Source organism: Heterodontus francisci, chromosome 37 (genome assembly GCF_036365525.1).
Source record: "Heterodontus francisci isolate sHetFra1 chromosome 37, sHetFra1.hap1, whole genome shotgun sequence".
Lineage (NCBI taxonomy): Eukaryota > Metazoa > Chordata > Chondrichthyes > Heterodontiformes > Heterodontidae > Heterodontus > Heterodontus francisci.
Genome location: NC_090407.1, coordinates 26108389 through 26132168, shown reverse-complemented (window position 1 = coordinate 26132168; position 23780 = coordinate 26108389). Strand labels below are relative to the sequence as shown.

Below are 23780 nucleotides of genomic sequence, written 5' to 3'. Positions count from 1 at the left end.
ATTAATGTAGGATTAGTATAAATGGGTGGTTGATGGTCGGCACAGACTCGGTGGGCCGAAGGGCCTGTTTCAGTGCTGTATCTCTAAATAAATAAATAATTTGTTGTAAGTTAGTTAAACATTTATATAAAAACCATTCTTGCAAAGTGCTCTGTAATTTCAAACTACTGAACATTGTAGGTTCTAGTAGGATTGAAAAGCTGCTCAGCAGAAATAGTGCAAGATGGACATTTATTAAAATACTCCATTAAGATACAGTAATCACAGTAATAAACACCTCACACTTATTAACTATATTTCACATCGCTGTTCAGTCCTACTCCACAAAGCAGACAGAGTGCAGAATGGTAGATGGGTTGTCTTCAAATATTGAATGGCATTTCAGGTGTTTAATCAGGATAGGAAGGCTAGTATGAGGACAATTACATGTGCACCTGTATGTGGAAATAGTTCAGTAACAGTGTCCACTCAGGAATATACAATGCCTGCCATTTCTTCTATAATATGCATTCCATCTGCCATTTGATAAGGCACTTAGTGTCATTCTTACTTTATTCCCTCTCCTCCTCGTCTGAAGGTGTTGGCTTTTTACTGGGGTACCGGTTTCTCACGATCCTCCAAATACTTTGCCCATGTGTCTAATCCTCACATGTATCTTGACAGTGAGTGTTAGTAGACTAATCAACCAAGGAGGATATTGCAGTTAATCCCATCCTCCAAATCTCCTCAAACACTGTCCCACATTTACTATCAAGCATTCTTGCTGATTTTTCCCTTCCTAGCTCAAGGACACTAACAAACCTTAACTGTAACAAGTATCATAAAATTAGTGCTAGGCCATTTGGGAGCGAAATCAGGAAGGACCTTTTTGCTCAAGAGTACTGGAATTTGCTTCCAGTTTGTGGATTCTGGGTAAATTGAAATTGTTTAGATTGAGATCAATAGATTTTTGTTGGGTGAGGGTATGAAGGGATAGGTAACAAAAATGGGTAAATGGATTTGATGCATTTCAGTGGTAGCACTCTCATTTTTGACTCAATAGGTTGTGGGTTCAAGTTCCACTCCAGAAACTTGAACACAAAATCTAGGCTGAAACTCCAGTGCAGTACTGAAGGAGTGCTGCACCATTGGAGGCACTGTCTGCCTTATCAGCCGTATGTAAAAGATCCTAAGGTACTATTTCAATGGACAGCAAGGGAAATTTTCCCCAGTGTCCTGACAAATATTTATCAACCAACACTTTTTTTTTAAAAACCCAGATTATCTAGCTATCATATTGCTGTTTGCAGGACCTTTGTGTGCAAATTGTCTGTCGCGTTTCCTAAATTCCAACAGTGACTACATTTCAATGGTATGTAGTTGCTGTATATGCCTTGGGGAATCCTGAAGTTATGAAAGGTGCCATGTAAATGCAAGTTCCTTCTTTAATTGAGGTGCAGATCAGCTAAGATCTAACTGATCAGGCTTGAGGGACTAAATGGTCATCTCCTGTTTCTACATTCCTAATATCCAGAGTTGAAAACAGTTAATACAGTAGTCTGGGGACTGGACCAGAGAAATGGAAGATGATCACCGATGCATCCACTAAGATTCTATAGACTCTGGAAGAGTTCCTACAGATTGGAGGGTAGCTAATGTAACCCCACTATTTAAAAAGGGAGGCAGAACGAAAGCAGAAAATTATAGACCAGTCAGCCTGACGTCGGTAGTAGGGAAAATTCTAGAGTCCATTATCAAAGATTTTATAGCACAACACTTGGAGAACACTGGTAGAATCGGACAGAGACAGCATGGATTTACGAAAGGGAAATCATGCTTGCCAAATCTACTAGAATTCTTCGAGGATGTAACTAGTAGAGTTGATGAGGGGGAGCCAGTGGATGTGGTTTATTTGTCAAAAGCTTTCTGAAAGTCCAAAGTCCTACATAAGAGAGTAGCGTGTAAAATTAAAGCGCATGGGATTGGGGGTAGTGTATTGCGATAGATAGAAAATTGGTTGGCAGACAGGAAACAAAGAGTAGGGATAAATGGGTCTTTTTCCGAATGGCAGGCAGTGACTAGTGGGGTACTGCAGGGATCGGTGCTAGGACCCCAGATATTCACAATATATATTAATGATTTAGATAAGGGAACTAAATGTAATATCTCCAAATTTGCAGATGACACAAAACTGGGTGGGAGGGTGAGTTGCGAGCAGGATGCAGAGAGGCTTCAGGGTGATTTGGACAAGTTGAGTAAGTGGGCTAATGCATGGCAGATACAGTATAATGTGGATAAATGTGAGGTTATCCACTTTGGTAGCAAAAACAGGAAGGCAGATTATCTGAACGGCTATAAACTGAGAGACGGGAATATGCAACGAGACCTGGGTGTTCTCGTACACCAGTCGCTGAAGGCAAGCATGCAGGTGCAACAGGCGGTAAAAAAGGCAAATGGTATGTTGGCCTTCATAGTGACAGGATTATAGTACAGGTGTCGGGATGTCTTGCTGCAATTATACAGGGCCCTGGTGAGGCCACACCTGGAATATTGTGTGCAGTTTTGGTCTCCTTATCTGAGGAAGGATGCTCTTGCTATAGAGGGAGTGCAGCGAAGGTTTACCAAACTGATTCCTGGGATGACGGGAGTCACGTATGAGGAGAGATTGAGTCAGTTAGGATTACAATCGCTGGAGTTCGGAAGAGTGAGGGCGGGGGGGGATCTCATCGAAATCTATAAAATTCCAACAGGACTTGATAGGGTAGATGCAGGAAAGATGTTCCCGATGGTAGGGGAGTCCAGAACCAGGGGTCATAGTCTAAGGATATGGGGTAAACCTTTCAGGACTGAGATGAGGAGAAATTTCTTCATCCTGAGAGTGGTGAGCCTGTGGAATTTGCTACCACAGAAAGCAGTTGAGGACAAAACATTGTATGTTTTCAAGAAGGAGTTAGATATAGCTCTTGGGTCTAGAGGGATCAAAGGGTATGGGGAGAAAGCGGGAACAGGTTACTGAGTTGGATCATCAGACATGATCATAATGAATGGCTGAGCAGACTCAAAGGGCCGAATGGCCTACTCCTGCTCCTATTTTCTATGCTTCTATGAGACCTTTATCGCTGGAATTCAGCACTAGAATGGGCAGTGCCTTACCACTAACCCATGAACTAAGATACTCTCATTGTTTAATCATCTCAATCCCACATGTTACTATCTCATAACACACTTTACACTGTGAATTGCCCATTAAGACAATCCAGCCTACATACTACCCTGTATTATACAGTAATAGTGTCAGACACTCACCTCCAGTATCTCTGCGAACCCGCACATTGACCATATGCTTTACCATATCCCGTAGCGTTACACTTTGCTGCACACACAAAAAGTCACAATAAGTGACCACACCATGAAACATCTCAGCTTTGTTGTTCAGTATGCCCAACATTGATACAAGTCATGCTGCCCAATACATCAGCCACATGTGGCGAATTGCATTTCTGACTATTAAAGATTGGTAATAGACACCACAGTTGGGCACGTAATCTCAGCACTCATTCACATGGTGTACGCATATCCACTTTAACTTTTTTATGCATTTGTTGGGATGAAAAACAGATTGCGCGAGTGTTTTGTTTTGAGTATTGCGAGTGCTTTACTCCTTCATTACTGAATGGTGGCAAGATGTTTGTTAAGTAAATATACACATGGCATACATTTACTTGTATTGTGTGAATGTATGCAAGTTATTTCCTACTAAAATAGTGCATGTGGCTAAAATCGTGTTGCTGTAGCTAGTCTGTGATTTCTCTTCCAACAATACAACCCTCCAGGATGTCCGCACTCCTTCAATTCAGGCCACTTTCACACCCGATTTTAATTGCTCTACCACTGACAGCCTTGCCTTCAGCTCCTGCAGACCTAAGCTCTTGAATTCCCTCCCTCCACCTCTCTTTCATCCTTTAAGACACTCCTTAAAATCTACCTCTATGATGAAGTCATCTGTCCCAATATCTCGTGTGTAACTTGGTGTCAAATTTTGTTTGATAATGCTCCTGTGAAGTACCTTGGGACATTTTACTATGTTAAAGGCACTATGCAAACACAAGTTGTTATTGGGCAGCAATGTAGGTTAAGTGCCAATGTCAAGTGGCGCAAAGTAGGTGTTGGTATTCAATGACAGTGGGAAGACATAACCCACAAACTTAAAGGACAAGTGCATGACTTGCCTCTGATGTTACAAACTGAATTCTTTTCTCATGTCCTATTATTCGCAAGCCAGTAATTTTACTTACATTTGTCTAATACAGGTTAAAAAAAGATGCGTTTGTTGTAACGAGAGATTATGTAAATCTGTATGTGATTGCCTGTGGCCGCTGGCATTTTCTCAGATTTTCATATCTGATTGACAAACTTTCAAACTTTACAGTGCCTCAGAGCAGTTCAATGTACAATATTTAAAGTATTAAAGGAAAGGCAGGAGAGTAGAGAAAGCAGTGCAACTTTCAAATACTTGAGTACTAATAAACTCAATCTCACAACTGTTAACATTGTTTCTTTTTTTTACAATACTCTTTACCAGGAGCAACTTTTTTTATTATTTAATCTACAGATTGAAATTCTCCTTTGCCTGTCTCCTAGTTTCTACAATTATTCTTTGGGTGCAAACTGGGCCGACCCTGTAGTTTCCTTTTGACTACTATAATCCTGCACTACAGAAGTTGTGCTCTGTGAAGTGCAGCTATGGCTTCAATAGTTTGCTCACACTTCCCTTCTGTTCTAGCGATGACCATACATCTACAAGGCAACCAGCACATTAAGTCAGCTTCACTGCTGCAAGTTTTTTTTTGAAGTCTCCCCCAATTTACTTCCTTCCTCTCCAGAATGCTGATTCTTGATGGAGTATATTCCACCAGTGCCAAAAGTCCCACTACACCTCATTCAAGTTCTCATTCTTCACGTGCGAGTATAGATCACCCCAACTCGAGCCCAACATGTGGCCCTCAAACCCTGACACTCAAGAGCTCAAATCCCAGGCAATTCAGTCCTATCAGTATTTATCCTCCTCCTTCACCGACTTCTCCAGTTTGATTTTTGCAGGTCTAGAGCTTTGCAAAAGAGCTGTCCATAGCATCAATGTCTCATTGGTGATTAAATTCCAAATCAGAACAGCAAGAGCTGATGTGTATCAGCAACTTTGCATGTGACCCCACACCTCCCCACCCTCCCAAGGCTCCATGGAACACACTTATGCAGCCCACAAAGACAAAAACTTTGATATCCTTGATCTCAACAATGATTGTTAGGTTACTAAACCATGGAGGGCATCACAGTTGAACCTGATCCTTCCTCAGCTGACATTTACACATACTTTCCAGTGATCACTGTAATAATGAGAAGCAGTGGCTCGGCAGATGTTTCCCTTCCCTAGACCAGAGGTGGTGCCCTGGCTGAGATCAGCTAAGGGCACAGACTGGGGATTTGACGTGGAGGCTCTTACATCTATAAGGTTCAGTATATCACAGGGTGCATTTGCCTTGCTTGTCTCTGCACCAATAATGTAACAGTAACATCTGACTCAAACAAACATTTTGGAGATAATGACCTGGATTCCCGACAGTTAGTAGTAACTCAACCTTCAATGTCTTATTTCATACTGTAATCTAAAACATTTGATTTTGTTTACAGCCATGTAACCTCCTCCCACGTTTCTGTGGAAATTACAACAAGCCAGAAACAAATTGACAAGCGCTGGGAATCTGGAGTTGCATCACACTCTAGGTAGATGGTCCACAACAACTACAGGTTACACTCTTCATTCAGTAAATAATGTGCACCAGAGGCATTCTGTAGCTGCACCAACACACCAAGACCCACTTTCCAAATAAATGCCAGGGCAATTAATTTCAATAGGGGCAGGGATGAAACAGAATCGAAATAAACACATTCCCTTCCCTGAATTTATTATTCTGTCTGTACTGTAGTATTGGACTGTATGGTTAGGCAGGTAATACACCAACCTTAGTGGGAATCCAGCTCTCTGCATTTATTACATTGTCCCCATTCATCAAAAACCAATAAATTGTCTCAAAAGTTCTCACTGTACAATGTACACAACTACTAACAGGTACAGACAACCTCCCCGCAACCCAAGTTAACAGAGGTTTGTAAGGCTCTTGAAGCACCGGATCTGAGCAGCAGGTACATTCCATTAACTTTAGAGTGAGTGCAAGCTTGTACGTTCCCCAAATGTCTGGTGTGCAAAACGTTTAGTTTGCTGCCAAAACTCACTGCAAGTGACCATAAAATAGGAGAAAAGCCCCATTTTCATACATAACACCCAAAGACGAAACAGCACTCCAAGTCATCCAAATAAATAGGTGGTAAATGGTGTTTGACAAAACCCCTTAAATATTCTGTGGATCAGTGGAAATTTGTCAAATGTCTGCAAATGACTGTCTCCCTGTTAACAGGACTATGCAAATATTCATTTATATCTAAACCAACTTTTTTGTTTCATATTAAAATTATATTAGGGCACCAAACTGATGTTATTTCCAGTTATGGGTCTTCGGGTCCGTCACAAAGAAGCCAACCCTATGAATTGTGTCTTCATGTTGTACCTTGTGTGTCTGGTATAGGGATATACCAATGGATATCATTGAGATGAACAGGATACATCCTGCATAGTAGTAATATTGCTCTGTGATCCAAAGTATAATACTGAAGATCTGGAAAATATAGAAAGGATTCAGCACCTGAAATGGAAAAAAACAAAAATTAATTTTAAAAACTACAGCACACAGCTTCAGAATTGAATAAAAACCAGAAGACTGTGAAAGTCAACAGGGCTTCCATTCACCTTCCCCAAAGTTCATTGCTTTCCTTTATTCTTGCCTCCACTGCTGAATGTGCCAAATTACATTAGGGTTTCATTTACCCTCCTGTACCTCAACCGCATGGCAATTCTTCATTTGCCAATCTAGATGGTGAGTATCAGCAGACTCTCTCTCTCTGGCAGCTGAGTTCAATACTGCCCTCAGTGTCAGTATACAAACATACATGGAAGTGCAGACACATAGGGCAGAGTGTCACTGGGCTCTGAACAGCAGGAACTCTAACTTTTTTCCCTTCTTTAGCCAATCGAAGTCAATTTAGCGCCTCCTGCTACACAGGTCAAGATCAGCTAAATCAGTAGATATCAGGGGGTTGAAGTTGGAATCACCATCTTCGTGCTCAGACCAACATTGTGTGGCACCTTTACTGTTTTTCTTGTTAACGGTACTTGCATTCATACATTTGGCCCAAGATGAAAGGATGGTTGAGACTCAGGTTTCTCGACTGATCACTATAATGAGTTCAACAAATATAGAAACTTCTTACTTTTGAGCAACTATTTTCTCCCTCCACCAAATAATGGGAGATTTCATCTTTGCCCCCCATTTATCATCTCTAAGGGTCAATAGTATGAGGGGTATTGCCTCTTTATGACAACGATGTGCTGCATTTGTGCAATTGTACTGGTGCTTCCTCCTTCCTTGTGATGAAGTGCCAAGTTCCCATTTCCATCTGCCGACAACAGCATGAATGAGGTCAGGAGCGTGTCCTGGGGCACCAACCTATCTCCCACCAAGCCCAGAGAATTCTGGAGCTCCAATACCTTATGCCAGCATGTGACTACAGAATGAGCAACTTAATCATTAAACTATTCACCTGACCAAAAAATAGGACTGTCTTCTATGAAAAACTAAGGCCACCTTGACTCACCTCCTCTATTAACAGTCTGAAGTATGACTTTACTGGCACATCAATCATGTTTGGTCCATACACCCGTCTTCTGCAAGAAAAACAAATAAATGATAGCACGATGGGCACATATTCTGCATCTTATCAAATTTCAAACTCCATGATTTACACACTTAACTACCCTTGTGTGAATCTGGAGGCCAGATGGACACATTATAAACACATGAATATTATATTCTGTACAGACACCCCTATTACAGCATTCTTATTATATTACAGCTTCTATTATAGCATTAACCAGTAACAGTACCAAGGTCAATTTCTATTATCTCCTCCTCTCCTGAAGAGATCGACTCTTGCTGGGCCATAGCTCCAAAGGCACCAGTAGCCCTCCGGCATTTTGCCTAAATACAAATCTAGACAGTAAATGTCAGCAATCCATTCATCCATGCAGCACATCACAGCCAAGTCTGACGGAGAGAGCCAAGTCTGATCCTGCTCTCACCTACTGCCCATATAAATACACTTTCTGGCCAAGGTCACTAAGGCAGTGATTGGAAGCTGCAGCCCTGGCTGATTTGTCTACCCATCCAGCACTCCGCATCCCCACCACCAGCCGCCCCCCTCCCTATCGTCCAGGAGTACCGTGACCAACTGTAGCACTCCAACTGAGTTAACTGTATATAATGTTCATGACTGAAGGCAATAGATTTTTGTTAGACAAGGGTATCAATGGATATGGAGAAAAGGCAGGCAAACGTAGGTCAGGCACAGATGAGGTGTGATCAGACAGAGTAGTAGAACAGGCTTTAGAGGCTGAATGACTTATTCCTGTTCCAATTTTCCAACAGCTGCCCCAGCAAATAGCTAACTCAACACAGGCCAGGGATTGAGCATGTACCCTTCTAGAAATATATCTTCCTAACTTTGCTGATTTTAAGCAAATAAAGTGGTTAACTACAAAGTGTTAATTCCAGCTTCAACTAGTGTGCATGGCTCAGCAGCACAAATCCTCTGAAAAATTCAGCAACCATCCTGGAAAGTGAGTTCTACATTTATCTGGCTACAAATTAAGCTGTATGGCTCTCTGTCATGTTATTATAAGAAACAACCATTAAACAGACATAGGTTCAATTGTCATAAAGCCTGAAGCCAAAGGCATGCTCTTCCTTAGAGCATTACCAATTGCTTGCTGTCAGGGATAGTTCAGCAAAACATTCCATCCAGATAAAAAAAACCTTTAGAATCTGACAAGCACTCACTTTGTGTTTTGGTTGTGTCTGCTGAGTCCTCTCTGTTGCCTGTGAATGTCTCCACATGTCAGTGTCTCTTCAAGAACACTGCAAAAAAAAAACACTGATCAGTGTTGAAATCTCACACAAAAAAAAATTGCATTTATACAGCAGCTTTAATATAGAAAAATGCCCCAAGGTGCTTTGCAGAGGTGAAAAATGAATGCAGAGCAAAAGAAGATATTAGAAGAGGTGAGGTAAAGCTTGGACGATGAAGCAGTGGGTTTTAAGGAGGGTCTTAAAGGAGGAGAGGTTGAGAGGCAGGAAATTCCAGAGGCCTAGGAGGCTGAAGGCATGTCTATCAATGGTGGGGCAAAGGAAGGGCAGGTGGTGAATAAGAGGTCCAAAACAGAGGAGTGGAGTGTTCCAAGGGTGGAGGTTTGGAGGATGTTGCAAAAATAAAGCAGAGCAAGTCAATGAAGGGAATTAAGCACAAGGATAAGACCTAAAAATTTCAGGTGTTGCGGAAGGAGTGGCAGACGATTCGAGCAGCAGAGTTCTGGACAAGCCAAAGTTTATGGTTGCAGGACGAGAGGCCAACCAGGACAGCATTGGAGTAGTCGAGTCTGGAGGTGACAAATGCATTGAGAGTTTCAGCAGCAGATGGGCTGAGGCAGAGGATATTAGCGGTGGAATTAATCAGTCTTTGTAATGGAGGGTGCATGAGCATCAGAAGCTCAGCTCAGGGTCAAAAGGATAACAGGTTTGTGGCCAGCCTGACACAGTGGCTGGGTAGGGGATGGATTCAGTGGCAAGGCTGGAGTTTGTGGTGGGATCCGAAGTCAATATCTTTAGTCTCTATGCTTAATTGAAGAAAAATGAAGCTCATTATGGATATCAAACAAGCAGTCGGACAAAAAAAAACAATGAAGGGGTTTAGAGAAATGGTAAAGAGTTAGAGCAGGGCGACATCAGTGCATATGTTGAAGCTGACCCCAGGTCTGTGGATGATGTCGCCTATGGACAGCATGTAGATGGGAAACAGAAGGTGGCTAAGGATAGATCCTTGGGGATGCTGGAGACAGCGGTGAGAGAAGGCACTGCTGGACATGCTCTGGCTAGGTTTTGGCAAGAGTAGAGCTAAGTGAACAGTTCATATTGTAGGAAAGTTGTAAAGAAGAAAAAAATTAAGGCACCGCCACTAGTGAGGAATCCTAATCAAGAACAGAATATGTAGGGAAGAAGAGTATCCAAAAAAAAGACCATGCCCAAGGCCACTCATCTGCAGACCACATACTTTAGTTTAGTTTAGTTTAGAGATACAGCACTGAAACAGGCCCTTCGGCCCACCGAGTCTGTGCCGACCATCAACCACCCACTTATACTAATCCTACACTAATCCCATATTCCTACCACATCCCCACCTGTCCCTATATTTTCCCTACCACCTACCTATACTAGGGCCAATTTACCTATCAACCTGCAAGTCTTTGGCAGGTGGGAGGAAACCGGAGCACCCGGAGGAAACCCACGCAGACACGGAGAACTCGCAAACTCAACACAGGCAGTACCCGGAATTGAACCCGGGTTGCTGGAGCTGTGAGGCTGCGGTGCTAACCACTGCGCCACTATGCCGCCCACCCTGTTAATCTCCTGACCAATCACAGGTAAAACCTCCAAGAAAATAAAACTAAAATGTCTCCTCAATCACAAAGGTAATCAGGTAAAGCTATCAAGCCAAACTACATCTTCCCCTATTCAACACTGACCACCAATGTTCCACAAACATCTATGGACCAGGCAGCATCAAAAACACTGGAGACCTGATCATTTTATCATCAACGTTGATTCATATCTTACCAGGTTTCACACGAGTTTTTGTCAGTCAGTATCTGACACACTATGTTCAAGTCACCAAAGTAAGCAACAGCAATATTCTGAAACCACAAAATTGTGGAATTCCTTCACTCCGTCAATTTTCCTTCCTTCCTCCTGCAAGCTTTAGCCTCCCAAAACCCAGACTTGACATCATCTAATCAGTGCTTCCTGATTTAGCTCATTTCTATCTCTCTTTTTAACTCTCAATGGCATCTTAAACTACGAATCATCCTTTCTTTGCACCCACACTTAAATATGCAGTTTTTTGCAATAGGAGTTAAAGTGACACCAATTGCTTTTGCCAGCAGCTGTCCATAGAGTCATAGAGAGATACAGCACTGAAACAGGCCTTTCGGCCCACCGACCAACAACCACCCATTTACTTTAATCCTGCATTAATCCCATATTCCCTACCACATCCCCACCATTCTCCTACCACCTACCTACACTAGGGGCAATTTACAATGGCCAATTTACCTATCAACCTGCAAGTCTTTGGCTGTGGGAGGAAACCGGAGCACCCGGAGGAAACCCACACGGTCACAGGGAGAACTTGCAAACTCTGCACAGGCAGTACCCAGAACCGAACCCGGGTCGCTGGAACTGTCAGGCTGCAGTGCTAATCATTGCGCCGCCCCTTTTTTTTCAAAATCCAGCCCAATGTAATGTACATAAACTTCCCATTTTCACTTCCAACATATCCACAACTCTGTGGTGGGGGAAAGCAGAGAGAACAGGAATGCTTCTCACCTCATCTAAAGTTTACTAATCCGTACTTGTGTTTTCTAATGTACAATGGAGAGAAACATCCTGATATTGAAGATATACCACCAAATGCCCCACTTGTGTGTAATTAGGGGGTTCATACATCATAGGACATACTCATCCTCCTCTAATTTCCAGGTTACATGAATAAACCACAAGACAACATAGATTCATAGAATGGTTACAGCACAGAAGGAGGCCATTCAGCCTGTCATGTCCGTGCCGGTTCTCTGCAAGAGCAACTCAGCATCACTCTCCCGCCTTTTCCCCATAGCCTACAAATTTTTTATCTTCAGATAATTATCCAATTCTCTTTTGAAGGCCTCAATTGTATCTGCCTCTGCTGCACGCTCAGGGGAAAATACACTTAGAAACAAAAGTGTGAACCAAAAGATCTATTCAAAACTGGCTCCAAGTACAATCCCACAGAAGGGATTCCCAATAAGTAACCCTACAGAGTCACTAAGTATTCCTACACGAGTTTACATACCTGAGCTTGCAGAAGCTTTGTCTCTTCTCAGTCCAAATATAGCGTAAACCATCAAAAGTGTAGTAACGAATCACATTTTTCTTTTAAGAAATAAAAAACATTGTTTTTAAAAAGATTACAAAATGACTTTGCTACAAAGTACAAGGAGCCCTGATCATAGCAATACCATGTTACCTCAGGTGAAGCTAATTATTGAAATTTGAATAAGTGACAACACTGACTGCGAAAAAGGTGACCTCAGATATTTTCCTTTCCATGATAGTTGTTAATTGGGCTCAACAAAATTTAATTTTGAAATGTTTTGAAATATAATGTAGTTTAGAAAATGAATCCACTCCTTTCAAGATTCAAAAAACAGCTGCCCTTTATATGTTGTTCACATTCAACATGTATTGTGACCATTCATGTTGGCTCCCTCTAACAAACACGTCCCGTCAGTTTTGGGGTGAGCTGGAAAGGAAGGAGAGTTGTCTGGGATGGCCCTTTGTTTTTAACAATCACATCTACACTCCTGTATTTTTATACTGATGATATAAAAACAGACCAATGTGCTTGCTGCACAAACAGCAAATAAAAAAAGAGTCACAATTTGGTTCTGTTAATTAATACAAAACTGGTATTTCATAGTTGGCAGCAATGAATTTGTTTTATACCAGGGAATGGAACACTTTCACTTGTAGGCACCTAATGGCCACATCAAATATTCCCAGGTAAGATGCAGAGCAGAGCTCCCTTTATTCTTCCCCAACAATATGCTGGTGTCAAATCCTCCACCAGCAACATCCTGAGGGATCACAATTAACCAGGAACTTAACTAGACCAGCCACATAAATACTGACTCCCCAAAGCCTTTCCACCATCTACAAGGCCGGAGGGTGATGGAATACTCTCCACTTACCTGGATGAACGCAACTCCGACAATACTCAAGCAGCTCAACACCATTCAAGGCAAAGCAGTCTACTTGGTCAGGACCCCATACATCACCCTAAACATTTACTCTCTCCACCACTGATGCGCCATGACTGCAGTATGTGCCATCTACATTCGACAGCACCTCCCAAAACCACAATCTGTTCCACCTAGAAGGACAAGGGCAGAAGGTGCATGGGAACACCACCACCTCCTCCAGATTCCTCTCCAAGTCACATCAGCCTGACTTGGACATATATCGCCATTCTTTCATTAGGGCTGGATAAATAAAACCTGGAATTCTCCATCTAACAGCACCATGAGAGTACCTTCACCACACGGACTGCAGTGGTTCAAGAAAGCAGATCACCACCACCTTCTCAAGGGAAACTAGGTATGGGCAATAAATGCTGACCTTGCCAGTGACCCCCACATCCCGAGAATTAATTTTTTAAAAATGCTTCACCCTCAACTTCAGAAGCACTTCCACTGCTGCACCAGTGCAACATTTTTCCATTTCCTATCCTTCTCTGAATGAGACTGTCAATTAAGTTTCGGTTTAGTTTAGAGATACAGCACTGAAACAGGCCCTTCGGCCCACCGAGTCTGTGCCAACCATCAACCACCCATTTATACTAATCCTACACTAATTCCATATTCCTACCACATCCCCACCTGTCCCTATATTTCCCTACCACCTACCTATACTAGGGGCAATTGCTAATGGCTAATTCACCTAACAACCTGCAGTTTTTTGGCATGTGGGAGGAAACCGCAGCACCCAGAGGAAACCCACGCAGACACAGGGAGAACCTGCAAACTCCACACAGGCAGTACCCAGAATTGAACCTGGGTCGCTGGAGCTGTGAGGCTGCCAGAGTTCATTGGGAACAGGTTTGAGACTGCCCAAGCTCATATCATATAGGAGCCTTGTCTCTGATACATATGTCTATATAGCTAGTAATATAAAATACAGGTGACACAGAATCCAATCTCCTACCTCCTCCTGTTTCTGAAGTTGAATAGTGTCCTTCCAATCGTCTTCAAGCACTCCTATGGCTAAATTAATTCGGTTATCATCTTCACTAGACTCAACTGGATGAGTAAAACTTTAGAATAGAGACACAGAAAAGCAAGAGCATTACACAGAGAAATGGTCGATATGCTACATTTGCTGATAACTTTAAATGGAGAAGCAAATTGAGGCATGAATACAGAAACAGGGAGCTCTAGCCCCAGATTTCTGCAGTAGTATTTCAATGCACAAAATATAACAGAATTCTTTCCCACATGCATTTATTCCACCCTCCTTTGTAGGAAGAATAGGACTGAACCATTGAGCTCCATTGAATCCATCACTGCAACCCATCTGAGGTATGTTCAAGACCTGTGCAATGAGAATTAATTTTAGTTAACTGTTCAAGCTCCTGAAGACCGCCTGCCAAAGATTAACAAAGCTCACCCTTCTAGTTCCTCTGATTACTTAATGGCGAGAGGCACAGCCCAGGACAGTTCTAAGTCAGCTGATGTCAGTCAGGATAGGTTGAGGGTACTACAATGAGTATGCAGCGAGGTGGCAGGGGAAAAATCAACCAAAATTCTTGCTGAGAAGTAAAGGTGTATTAAGAACAGGATCTGGGTTTGGTCTGGATAACTTGAGGCAATCAGGAACTATATACACCATGTAACATTTTACAGGCATCTCCAGAGTGAATAAAATTACAGGACATATGTCTCCCTTATTCTTGATAGGATGGGTTTCCACAGCTGTCAGCTGCTTCCAGGAACCCCCACCCCCAGGGGTCAATCTTCCTTTGAGACTAAACAGTGAGTGTGAATGGACTATTTGACTGTGGAGGTACAAAACAGAGCCTCATGCTATCCTCGCTTGATTCCAGCAGGGGTCCATACATAGCAATTAGGAGCAGAAACCCTCTCTACAGCCTGAAGCACTGATGCCAATTATAGTACTCCTAGTGCCAGCCTAGCCAGTTGGTCGGGTACATACATACATTTTGTGTCACCAGATCTTTGGGCAATGATCTCTATGATCAAGTAAACACTGGATTAAAGCTGTAGTTGTGCAGTACAGTTCCACTGTTATGTGAGATTCCGTCATTCTATGTGCACAGTAATTCTGACCAACATAGAAGAACTAACCAGTCTTCCTCTATCTCTTCTGTCCAGACTCTGGCTACGAACTGCTGGTTAAATGAATCCTGCAAGAAAGCAGTTTGAATATTAACTCCTGTCAATCTGATCTTTACAAATTTGTTAAACTTTATGTATATTTATAACTAACAATTGAAGCAAAAAAAATTTCAAAACTTAATGTTAAAAAGATTTTATATGATTAAAATACATAATTCTTAAAAGGCTAAACATATGGGGATCTTTGAATGGAACAAAAAGCCCATACTAGGCTGCTCCTTATTCAATCTGTGAAGCTGCAATGTTTCCCTACAACTTAAAAGGAGAATCTCAGCAACAGGACTCTCCTTTAAAAAGAGGCTTCCTCCTAAAAACTAAATGATCACTTGTTCAGGTGAGCAAAATTACATTCAGAAACGTACCTACTTATAGTAAAATAATTCATCACTACTAAAGCAAATCAGATGTGTATTGTTAAACACGAGGTCACAACACAAAAAATAGAACAGAAAGCAATAGAAGGACAAGGTCTGAAGACTTTTTAGATTGCTTTCACCATCCTTGCTCTCCACCTTCATCCAATAAGAACTGGAGACTTGTAGGTGGACAACTTCAAGACTTCATTAGTGCTGATAATAAGTCAACCATTTGCAACAAAAGGAGAGATACAAACCATGGTATAATGGAAAGTCAGCTTAGAGATGGGAAGCCAATCAGCTGCATTCCCTTAGAAGGAACAGTGCAAGTAATTGAACTATTGGTGTTAACTGCCTTGACAGAGACAGAGAGCTGCTGCAAAAACTTATAACAGTAACTACAAGAGAGCTGCCAGTCCAAAAACTTATCAAACTGATCTTCAAACCTCAACAATGCCAGCGAGATCCCATGTCCAGGCTTGTTTTTCTTACCTTGATTATGACACAGTCAGACTGGCTCAGGTGGCAGCGATGGCACTTTGCGAGCACTTCCAGAACTGGCTTCCAGTGAAAGATTATCCACAGTACTCCCACTGTCAGCACAGTAAGAATATGGCAGAGAATTACCCGCCATTGCACTCGCTGGTAGCCAGTCACCTCCTACAGAGAAAATGTGTTAGCATTAGTACCACTTTACGACAAAAACCCCCAGAACCCCAGTTAATAACAATACCACTCAGTACTATGTAGATCACTCACAAAGACCCAATATAATCATGAAAATTTGGCACATCTAAAATTAAACACCTCACAAAATCCCAGTGATTCTGGAATTAAATAGATCTTTCCCAAATCTGTTAAATTTTAAAATTGTGTTGCTTAAAAGGGATATGAAGCCAAGGAATACTTTCCTATTCAAAGCACTTGCCCCAGCTCAGCTATTTGTATCACCTCACAACATTAGTCACTGAATTTGCTGCCTCACTAAGACCCATCACTGGAAGTCTCACTGCCCCTTCCTTGGTTGCTCCAATGACATCAGGTATCGGGAGGATTGGTGTGTATTCTGGAGCAGATCCACTTACTTCAGAGTCAGTCCAGGGCCGCTGAACCTCTGGATAAATACTTTCCGATGCAGAAATGAATGAGCTCAAGTTTTCACTGGGATGTCCCCATAAATCTTCTGCTAGCCAGCTAAGAGCAACCCTGATGACACTGTGGATCAGACCACATACTCCCATAGTCAGATGCAGGTGCATAGCTCAGAGGGGCTGGGGGAGTGAGGGGATTTGTGGGGAAGAGAATATAAAAGTGTATGTCTTCACAGAAGAGAATTAAATACACCGTCAACATTTTTAAACAAACATGCTACCAATATTGACCAGACACCTGATTTCATTCTTCTTAGCCCCTCCAAAATACATTACCATGGAGATGGCAGCCCCAGTATGCCGGACTGTACCGTAACAGGACGGCTGGTCCTTCAGCAGCTTGCTGCTATCTGTGGAAGAACAGAAAACTATTTCAGTCCACCATCTACCTCAGTGTATACCCTGCAGCAGTGTGCAAATTTCACAGGATAATAGCTGTAGAACACCCAAAATAAAGCTGTTAACTTTCAAGCAGATTCATTCTTCAATACCAATATTTTTGTTTCACAGCTCCATCCACTAGGATTTCAGTAAACTATAACAATAAGCGTGTGAAGTCTTTGTACTGCGTTCATATGAATGTGAACAACTTGATCTTTTCCTTGCAAACTTCACCTGCATCTGGGGAGTGCAGTTTGAGCTGTATAAAACACCAAAGTGAAATCCTGGTGGTTGAATATCTGTCACTTGTGGTGCTAGCAGTTGGAGCAATCTAAGGGGGTGAATGAGTTTCACGAACAAATGAATTAGTTGGTGTGTGAATCTTCTATAGACGATATGGGACGAGGGAGCAGTACCTCAGGACATGCGCGATGCCAATATCATCACCCTCTATAAAAACAAAGGTGACCGCGGTGACTGCAACAACTACCGTGGCATCTCCCTGCTCAGCATAGTGGGGAAAGTCTTTGCTCGAGTCGCTCTGAACAGGCTCCAGAAGCTGGCCGAGCGCGTCTAACCTGAGGCACAGTGTGGCTTTCGTGCAGAGAGATCGACCGTTGACATGCTGTTCTCCCTTCGTCAGATACAGGAGAAATGCCGTGAACAACAGATGCCCCTCTACATTGCTTTCATTGATCTCACCAAAGCCTTTGACCTCGTCAGCAGACGTGGTCTCTTCAGACTACTAGAAAAGATCGGATGCCCACCAAAGCTACTAAGTATCATCACCTCATTCCATGACAATATGAAAGGCACAATTCAACATGTTGGCTCCTCATCAGAGCCCTTTCCTATCCTGAGTGGCGTGAAACAGGGCTGTGTTCTCGCACCCACATTTTTTGGGATTTTCTTCTCCCTGCTGCTTTCACATGCGTGCAAGTCCTCTGAAGAAGGAATTTTTCTCCACACAAGATCAGGGGGCAGGTTGTTCAACCTTACCCGTCTAAGAGCGAAGTCCAAAGTACGGAAAGTCCTCATCAGGGAACTCCTCTTTGCTGACGATGCTGCTTTAACATCTCACACTGAAGAGTGCCTGCAGAGTCTCATCGACAGGTTTGCGGCTGCCTGCAATGAATGTGGCCTAACCATCAGCCTCAAGAAAACGAACATCATGGGGCAGGACGTCAGTAATGCTCCATCCATCAATATTGGCGACCACGCTCTGGAAGTGGTTCAAGAGTTCACCTACCTAGGCTCAACTATCACCAGTAACCTGTCTCTAGATGCGGAAATCAACAAGCGCATGGGTAAGGCTTCCACTGCTATGTCCAGACTGGCCAAGAGAGTGTGGGAAAATGGCGCACTGACACGGAACACAAAAGTCCGAGTGTATCAGGCCTGTGTCCTCAGTACCTTGCTCTATGGCAGCGAGGCCTGGACAACGTATGCCAGCCAAGAGCAACGTTTCAATTCATTCCATCTTCGCTGCCTCCGGAGAATACTTAGCATCAGGTGGCAGGACCGTATCTCCAACACAGAAGTCCTCGAGGTGGCCAATATCCCCAGCTTGTACACACTACTGAGTCAGCAGCGCTTGAGATGGCTTGGCCATGTGAGCCGCATGGAAGATGGCAGGATCCCCAAAGACACATTGTACAGCGAGCTCGCCACTGGTATCAGACCCACCGGCCGTCCACGTCTCCGCTTTAAAGACGTCTGCAAACGCGACATGAAATCCTGTGACATTGATCACAAGTCGTGGGAGTCAGTTGCCAGCGTTCGCCAGAGCTGGCGGGCAGCCATAAAGACAGGGCTAAAATGTGGCGAGTCAAAGAGACTTAGCAGTTGGCAAGAAAAAAGACAGAGGCGCAAGGGGAGAGCCAACTGTGCAACAGCCCCGACAAACAAATTTCTCTGCAGCACCTGTGGAAGAGCCTGTCACTCTAGAATTGGCCTTTATAGCCATTCCAGGCGCTGCTTCACAAACCACTGACCACCTCCAGGCGCGTATCCATTGTCTCTCGAGATAAGGAGGCCCAAAAAGAAAGAATCTTCTATAGCGGGGGTGCCAAAACTTTCCATTGTTGTGGGCAACACAGATATCATGATACCTCAGGGGTTGCATACAAGGTTTAAATCCATGATTAAAACAGATCTTGGTACTTGGATTTAGGATTGAACACTAAAGAGGCAACTAAGAACAGCTCTTTCCAAATCTCCAGGCCACAAAATTCAATCATAACAAACATGTCATAGTTTGGACACTAGTGTCCTACAATATACTGGTACCAATGCATTAAACAAGCCTGGTGAGAACCCAGATCTAAGCCTGTGGTGACAGACTGACAATGATGACAACAACAAAGCACATCACAGAGGCATGATGAGGAATAGATGCCAAAGAGAAAAAATTATGAAGGGTCACTAAGGGTTTGGACAAAGGGCCTTTGACTGCCTTTAAGAGCAGTCTTAATAGTGGGGGGAGATGGAGAAGCAAGGGGTTTGGGGAGGGAATGCCAGACAGTAGGACCAAGGCAGCTGAAGGCATAGCCACCTTTGGTGAGGCAAAAAGAGGAAAGGATAAGGAGAATGTGCAAGAGGCCAGAATCATTTGAACAGGCAGCTGAATGGATGGGCTCAATCACTATGACAAAGAATCCACAAGCTCCTCACATTTGGCGTTAGAGGTAAGGGAAGGGAGAAGAGAATGAGATTTAAGGAGTTCAGTGTTAAAGGAGCTTGGAGTTATCCTTACCCAGCAGGATAACCATAGAATATTGCATGGTTTTGGTGACGGTGTCAATGCCCAGTTGAGCTTCTCATGGTCAAACCATATCCAGTATGAAATAACTGGAGTCAGTTTTATACCACGCATGTGCTCCTGTGATTTGAGAAAGTAGGAAGAGGCGGGGGGGGTGGGGGCGGGGGCATACAGAGAGTTATGAGGATAGGAGACAGTAAAAGGTTTTGTAGAATATCAGTGTATCAAAAATAATAGGGTGATTGTGTAGTCCATATTTCATCCTTAGAATTGCCAACTCCTTATCTACTAAGTGGAATGGGGTAGTGCGGTGCGATGCAGTGGTGATGCATCACACATTTTCAAGGCCATCACACCAAAGCTGTAAAGTCTTCTGATCAAACTGCACCTTGAACAGTCCAGCTCTGGCCACTGAAGCACAAGGGAAATAATCAAAGCCCTGGAAGTAGAGAACGGCTATATGAGAAAGGTTCAAGAACATTAGACACTTCAGCATTGAAAGAAGGTGAATGATTTGAGGGGGGGTGTGGGAAAGAGAAAAAAGATACACCTATTTGGGCTACACATGAAAAGAATCACTTGCCCCTCACAATTCAGGCTCCAAATAGACCTCACCCACTGCAAGTTGGGAGTTATGTTTAAACCATAGTCAAAGGTGACAGGACCATTTCTATCGTAACACATGACACTGAAGCTTTCCAATTTAATGACTGTTTGGTTGCAGAGTGACTTCCCTTTGTCCATACAAAAAGCATGCACACAACCACTCAAGGTTACATTGAAAAACCAAGTATCAGCAAGAAATGCTCAATTTTCTCCTTTCCTTCTGCATGATCTTTAGCCGAGCTGTTTTGATGCAAGTTGGCAAACTTCTGGCCACTTACCCAAGGCTCAAATTTTTCATGAGTCTAGACAGTCAATGATCGATGGTGAAATCTTAGGCTTACAGGAAGATTTCGACAAGATACTAAAAGAAAGACATCTAGTTAAGCTAAATATTAGGAATCCAGGGCAGCAAACGAAGCTGTTCAAAACGGAAAATCAAGGGCTGTCGGGGAGATCTAATATCAGACGAGGGTGTGGAGGTAATGACTGTATCGTCAGGAATTGGTGCTCAGGTCATTATTGTTTCTCATTTAAACAAAACTTAAACACTGCAATCAAATGAAAATAACAAATTTGTAGACAACTAAAATACCAGTGAAGATCTATAAAAACAGTAAGTTATATAACCAGGCCAAAAAGTGGCAACTGAGAATGCAATACTGACAAGTGTATTGCACATTAGTTGAAAAAAATGTGCATCAATAAACAAACAATTAAAGGAAATGAATCAGTGCAGGGAGACTTGGCAAGGGACCTGGGAATCACAGAAACATGGTCAAAACCAAGATAGTTAAACCATAGAGATTTACAGCACAGAAGAGGTTGTTCACCCTATCATGTCTTTTGCCAGAGCAAATCAGAATTAATTCCACGGCTCTTCTCTCTCCCCATAGCCCTGTTTCAAATGAAGCAACCCATGCCAGCCTATAACAAAAGGCCTGGAGAATATCCAGACTTGGGCTGACACGGGGGCAGGAAACATTTGCACCAGTTAAGTGCCAGATAATGACCAACTTACACAAGTATCTCAATTTGGTGAAGGAATTAAAAAAATTATAACGTCAGGATATTCACCAGCACGGCTGGAATGTAACAGAAACTGCATGTTGAAATCCTACAATGGAGTCGTGCTCAATTCTCACCACCATATTATAAAAAAAAATTCTTGCTTAGAAAAGTACAGGGAACAGCAGCAAAAATCATAAATATATGAACTATGAGGAAAGATTACAGACTAATAATTTCTACAGGTTAGAGCCATTTGTGGAGGGACATCACACGAGGGGCAACACAGGCTCAACAAAAACACCAAATGGAACGTCATTGCTTATCGGGGCTGAAGTCAAAGTGGCGACATTGTACTCGCAGACCATTATAAGCATGTGTTGCTGCCCTCCCAGGTCTCACTGTCCACTTCCTTTCAATGGAGATGGAGTATTATAGCCTACTTGTTATGCTACTGGACTAGCAGCCTAGAAATCATAAATTCAAATCATGGCAAGTTGCAGTATTGAAGTTTTTAAAAACCTGCTAATTTGTGGACTCACATGAGTAAATGACTATGAAAAATGTTGGATTGTGATGTGGAAAGTGAAGGGTTAACAGGGTTACCAGAGTTCATACTGTGGTTTACACAAAGGAACACAAATGTGTTAATACAAAGGGATACTTCCCAATAAGATGCTGTATGAATAGCCCTGCTGTAACTGCTGATTTTTGAGAGACTTCAGTCCACTGAGCTTGTAACATGATTGTAATAAAGATTTTCAGACTTTGGCTCACTCCTGACTCAAGTGGTTTTGTCCCACAACAACTTGGCACAGTCAGCAGGATCCACTGACAGTTCCAACCAAAGGAGAGTTCTCACGAACAACAGATACTGGAGGGCGAGTACACTTCATTTTATACCACACCCAGCTTTAGTTAGGTCTGATTGACCGCTGAAACCTCCTTGCAGCCTCAAGGACAACAAATTACGGAGTGACTCTAAGAGGGAAAAGGGTAAGAGGACAACGTTGTACATAGTATCGCCATCAGCTGAAGGAGACTCAGCAGATACCTCTGAGGTAAACAGCCTTGCGACCGAAGTTTAGACACTCCTACCGACAGACTGATTGTGGTGGGAACACTTAGCAGGTGTTTCCCAAGGTGAAGAGCCTTGTGCACAGGGGTAAGACACCAGAATAGGGAGACGGGTTGCAAGCGCTGAAGGGCCGAGAGCCAGTCGTGCTGCAGCACATAACCCGAGAGCATGGCAGAAAAGGAGGTGGGCTCCCAGAGGCCCATCACTGAATACCTGCTACAGAAATGGACAAATGTGAGTTAATTAAGGAAAGCCAGCATGGATTTCTTAAGGGAAAATCATGTTTAACTTGCTGGAGTTTCAGGAGATAGAGGGGGTTGATAAGGGCAATGCTGTTGATGTGGTGTACATGGACTTTCAAAAGGGGTTTGATAAAGTGCCACACAACAGACTCGTGAGCAAACTTGTAGCTCATGGAATGAAAGGGATGATAGCAACATGGATATGAAATTGGCTGAGTAACAGGAAACAAAAGAGTAATGGTTAATGGATATTTTTTGGGCTGGAGGAAGGTTTGTAATGTAGTTTCCCCAGGGATCAGCGTTGGGACCCTTGCTTTTCCGGATATATATTAATGACCTAGACTTTGGTGTACAGGACACAATTTTAAAGTCTGCAGATGATACGAAACTTGGAAGCATTGTGAAATGTGAGGAGGATAGTGTAGAACTGCTAAAGGACATAGACAAGTTGGTGGAATGGGCAGACAGGTGGCAGATGAAGTTCAATGCAGAGAAATGTGAGGTGATTCATTTTGGTAGGAAGAACAATGGAGAGACAATATAGAATAAAGGGTACAACACTAAAGGGGATGCAGGAGCAGAGGGACCTAGTTGTATATGTGCATAAGTCATTGAAGCTGGCAGGACAGGTTGAGAGAGCAATTAATAAAGCATACAGTATACTCGGCTTTATTAATAGAGGCATAGAGTACAAGAGCAAGGAAGTTATGTTGAACGTGTATAAGACACTAGCTTGGCCTCAGCTGGAGTATCGCGAGCAGTTCTGGGTGCCACACTTTAGGAAAGATGTGAGGGCACTGGAGAGAGTACAGAAAAGATTCATCTGAATGGTTCCAGGGATGAGGAATTTCAGTTATGTAGATAGATTGGAGAAGTTAGGACTGTTTTCCTTGGAGAAGAGAAGCCTGAGAGGTGATTTGATAGAGGTATTCAAAATCATGAGGGCAGATAGAGAGAAACTCATCCCACTCGTGAAAGGATTGAGAATG

General features: G+C 42.9%; 1 protein-coding gene across 5 annotated transcripts in view; it reads right to left on the bottom strand.

Annotated features, from left to right (window-relative positions):
• The window catches only part of atp13a2 (ATPase cation transporting 13A2), a 117982-nt gene that overhangs the window by 48413 nt on the left and 45789 nt on the right, over nt 1-23780 (bottom strand). For all 5 annotated transcript variants that reach the window (XM_068017391.1, XM_068017389.1, XM_068017388.1 and 2 more), the window contains 9 exons: nt 16995-17068; nt 16060-16227; nt 15161-15219; nt 14001-14109; nt 12091-12170; nt 8988-9065; nt 7747-7816; nt 6603-6737; nt 3286-3352 (listed from right to left, as the gene is read on the bottom strand). In XM_068017391.1, coding sequence (XP_067873492.1) covers nt 3286-3352; nt 6603-6737; nt 7747-7816; nt 8988-9065; nt 12091-12170; nt 14001-14109; nt 15161-15219; nt 16060-16227; nt 16995-17068 — 840 coding nt within the window. The remainder of the gene's footprint in view (nt 1-3285; nt 3353-6602; nt 6738-7746; nt 7817-8987; nt 9066-12090; nt 12171-14000; nt 14110-15160; nt 15220-16059; nt 16228-16994; nt 17069-23780) is intronic.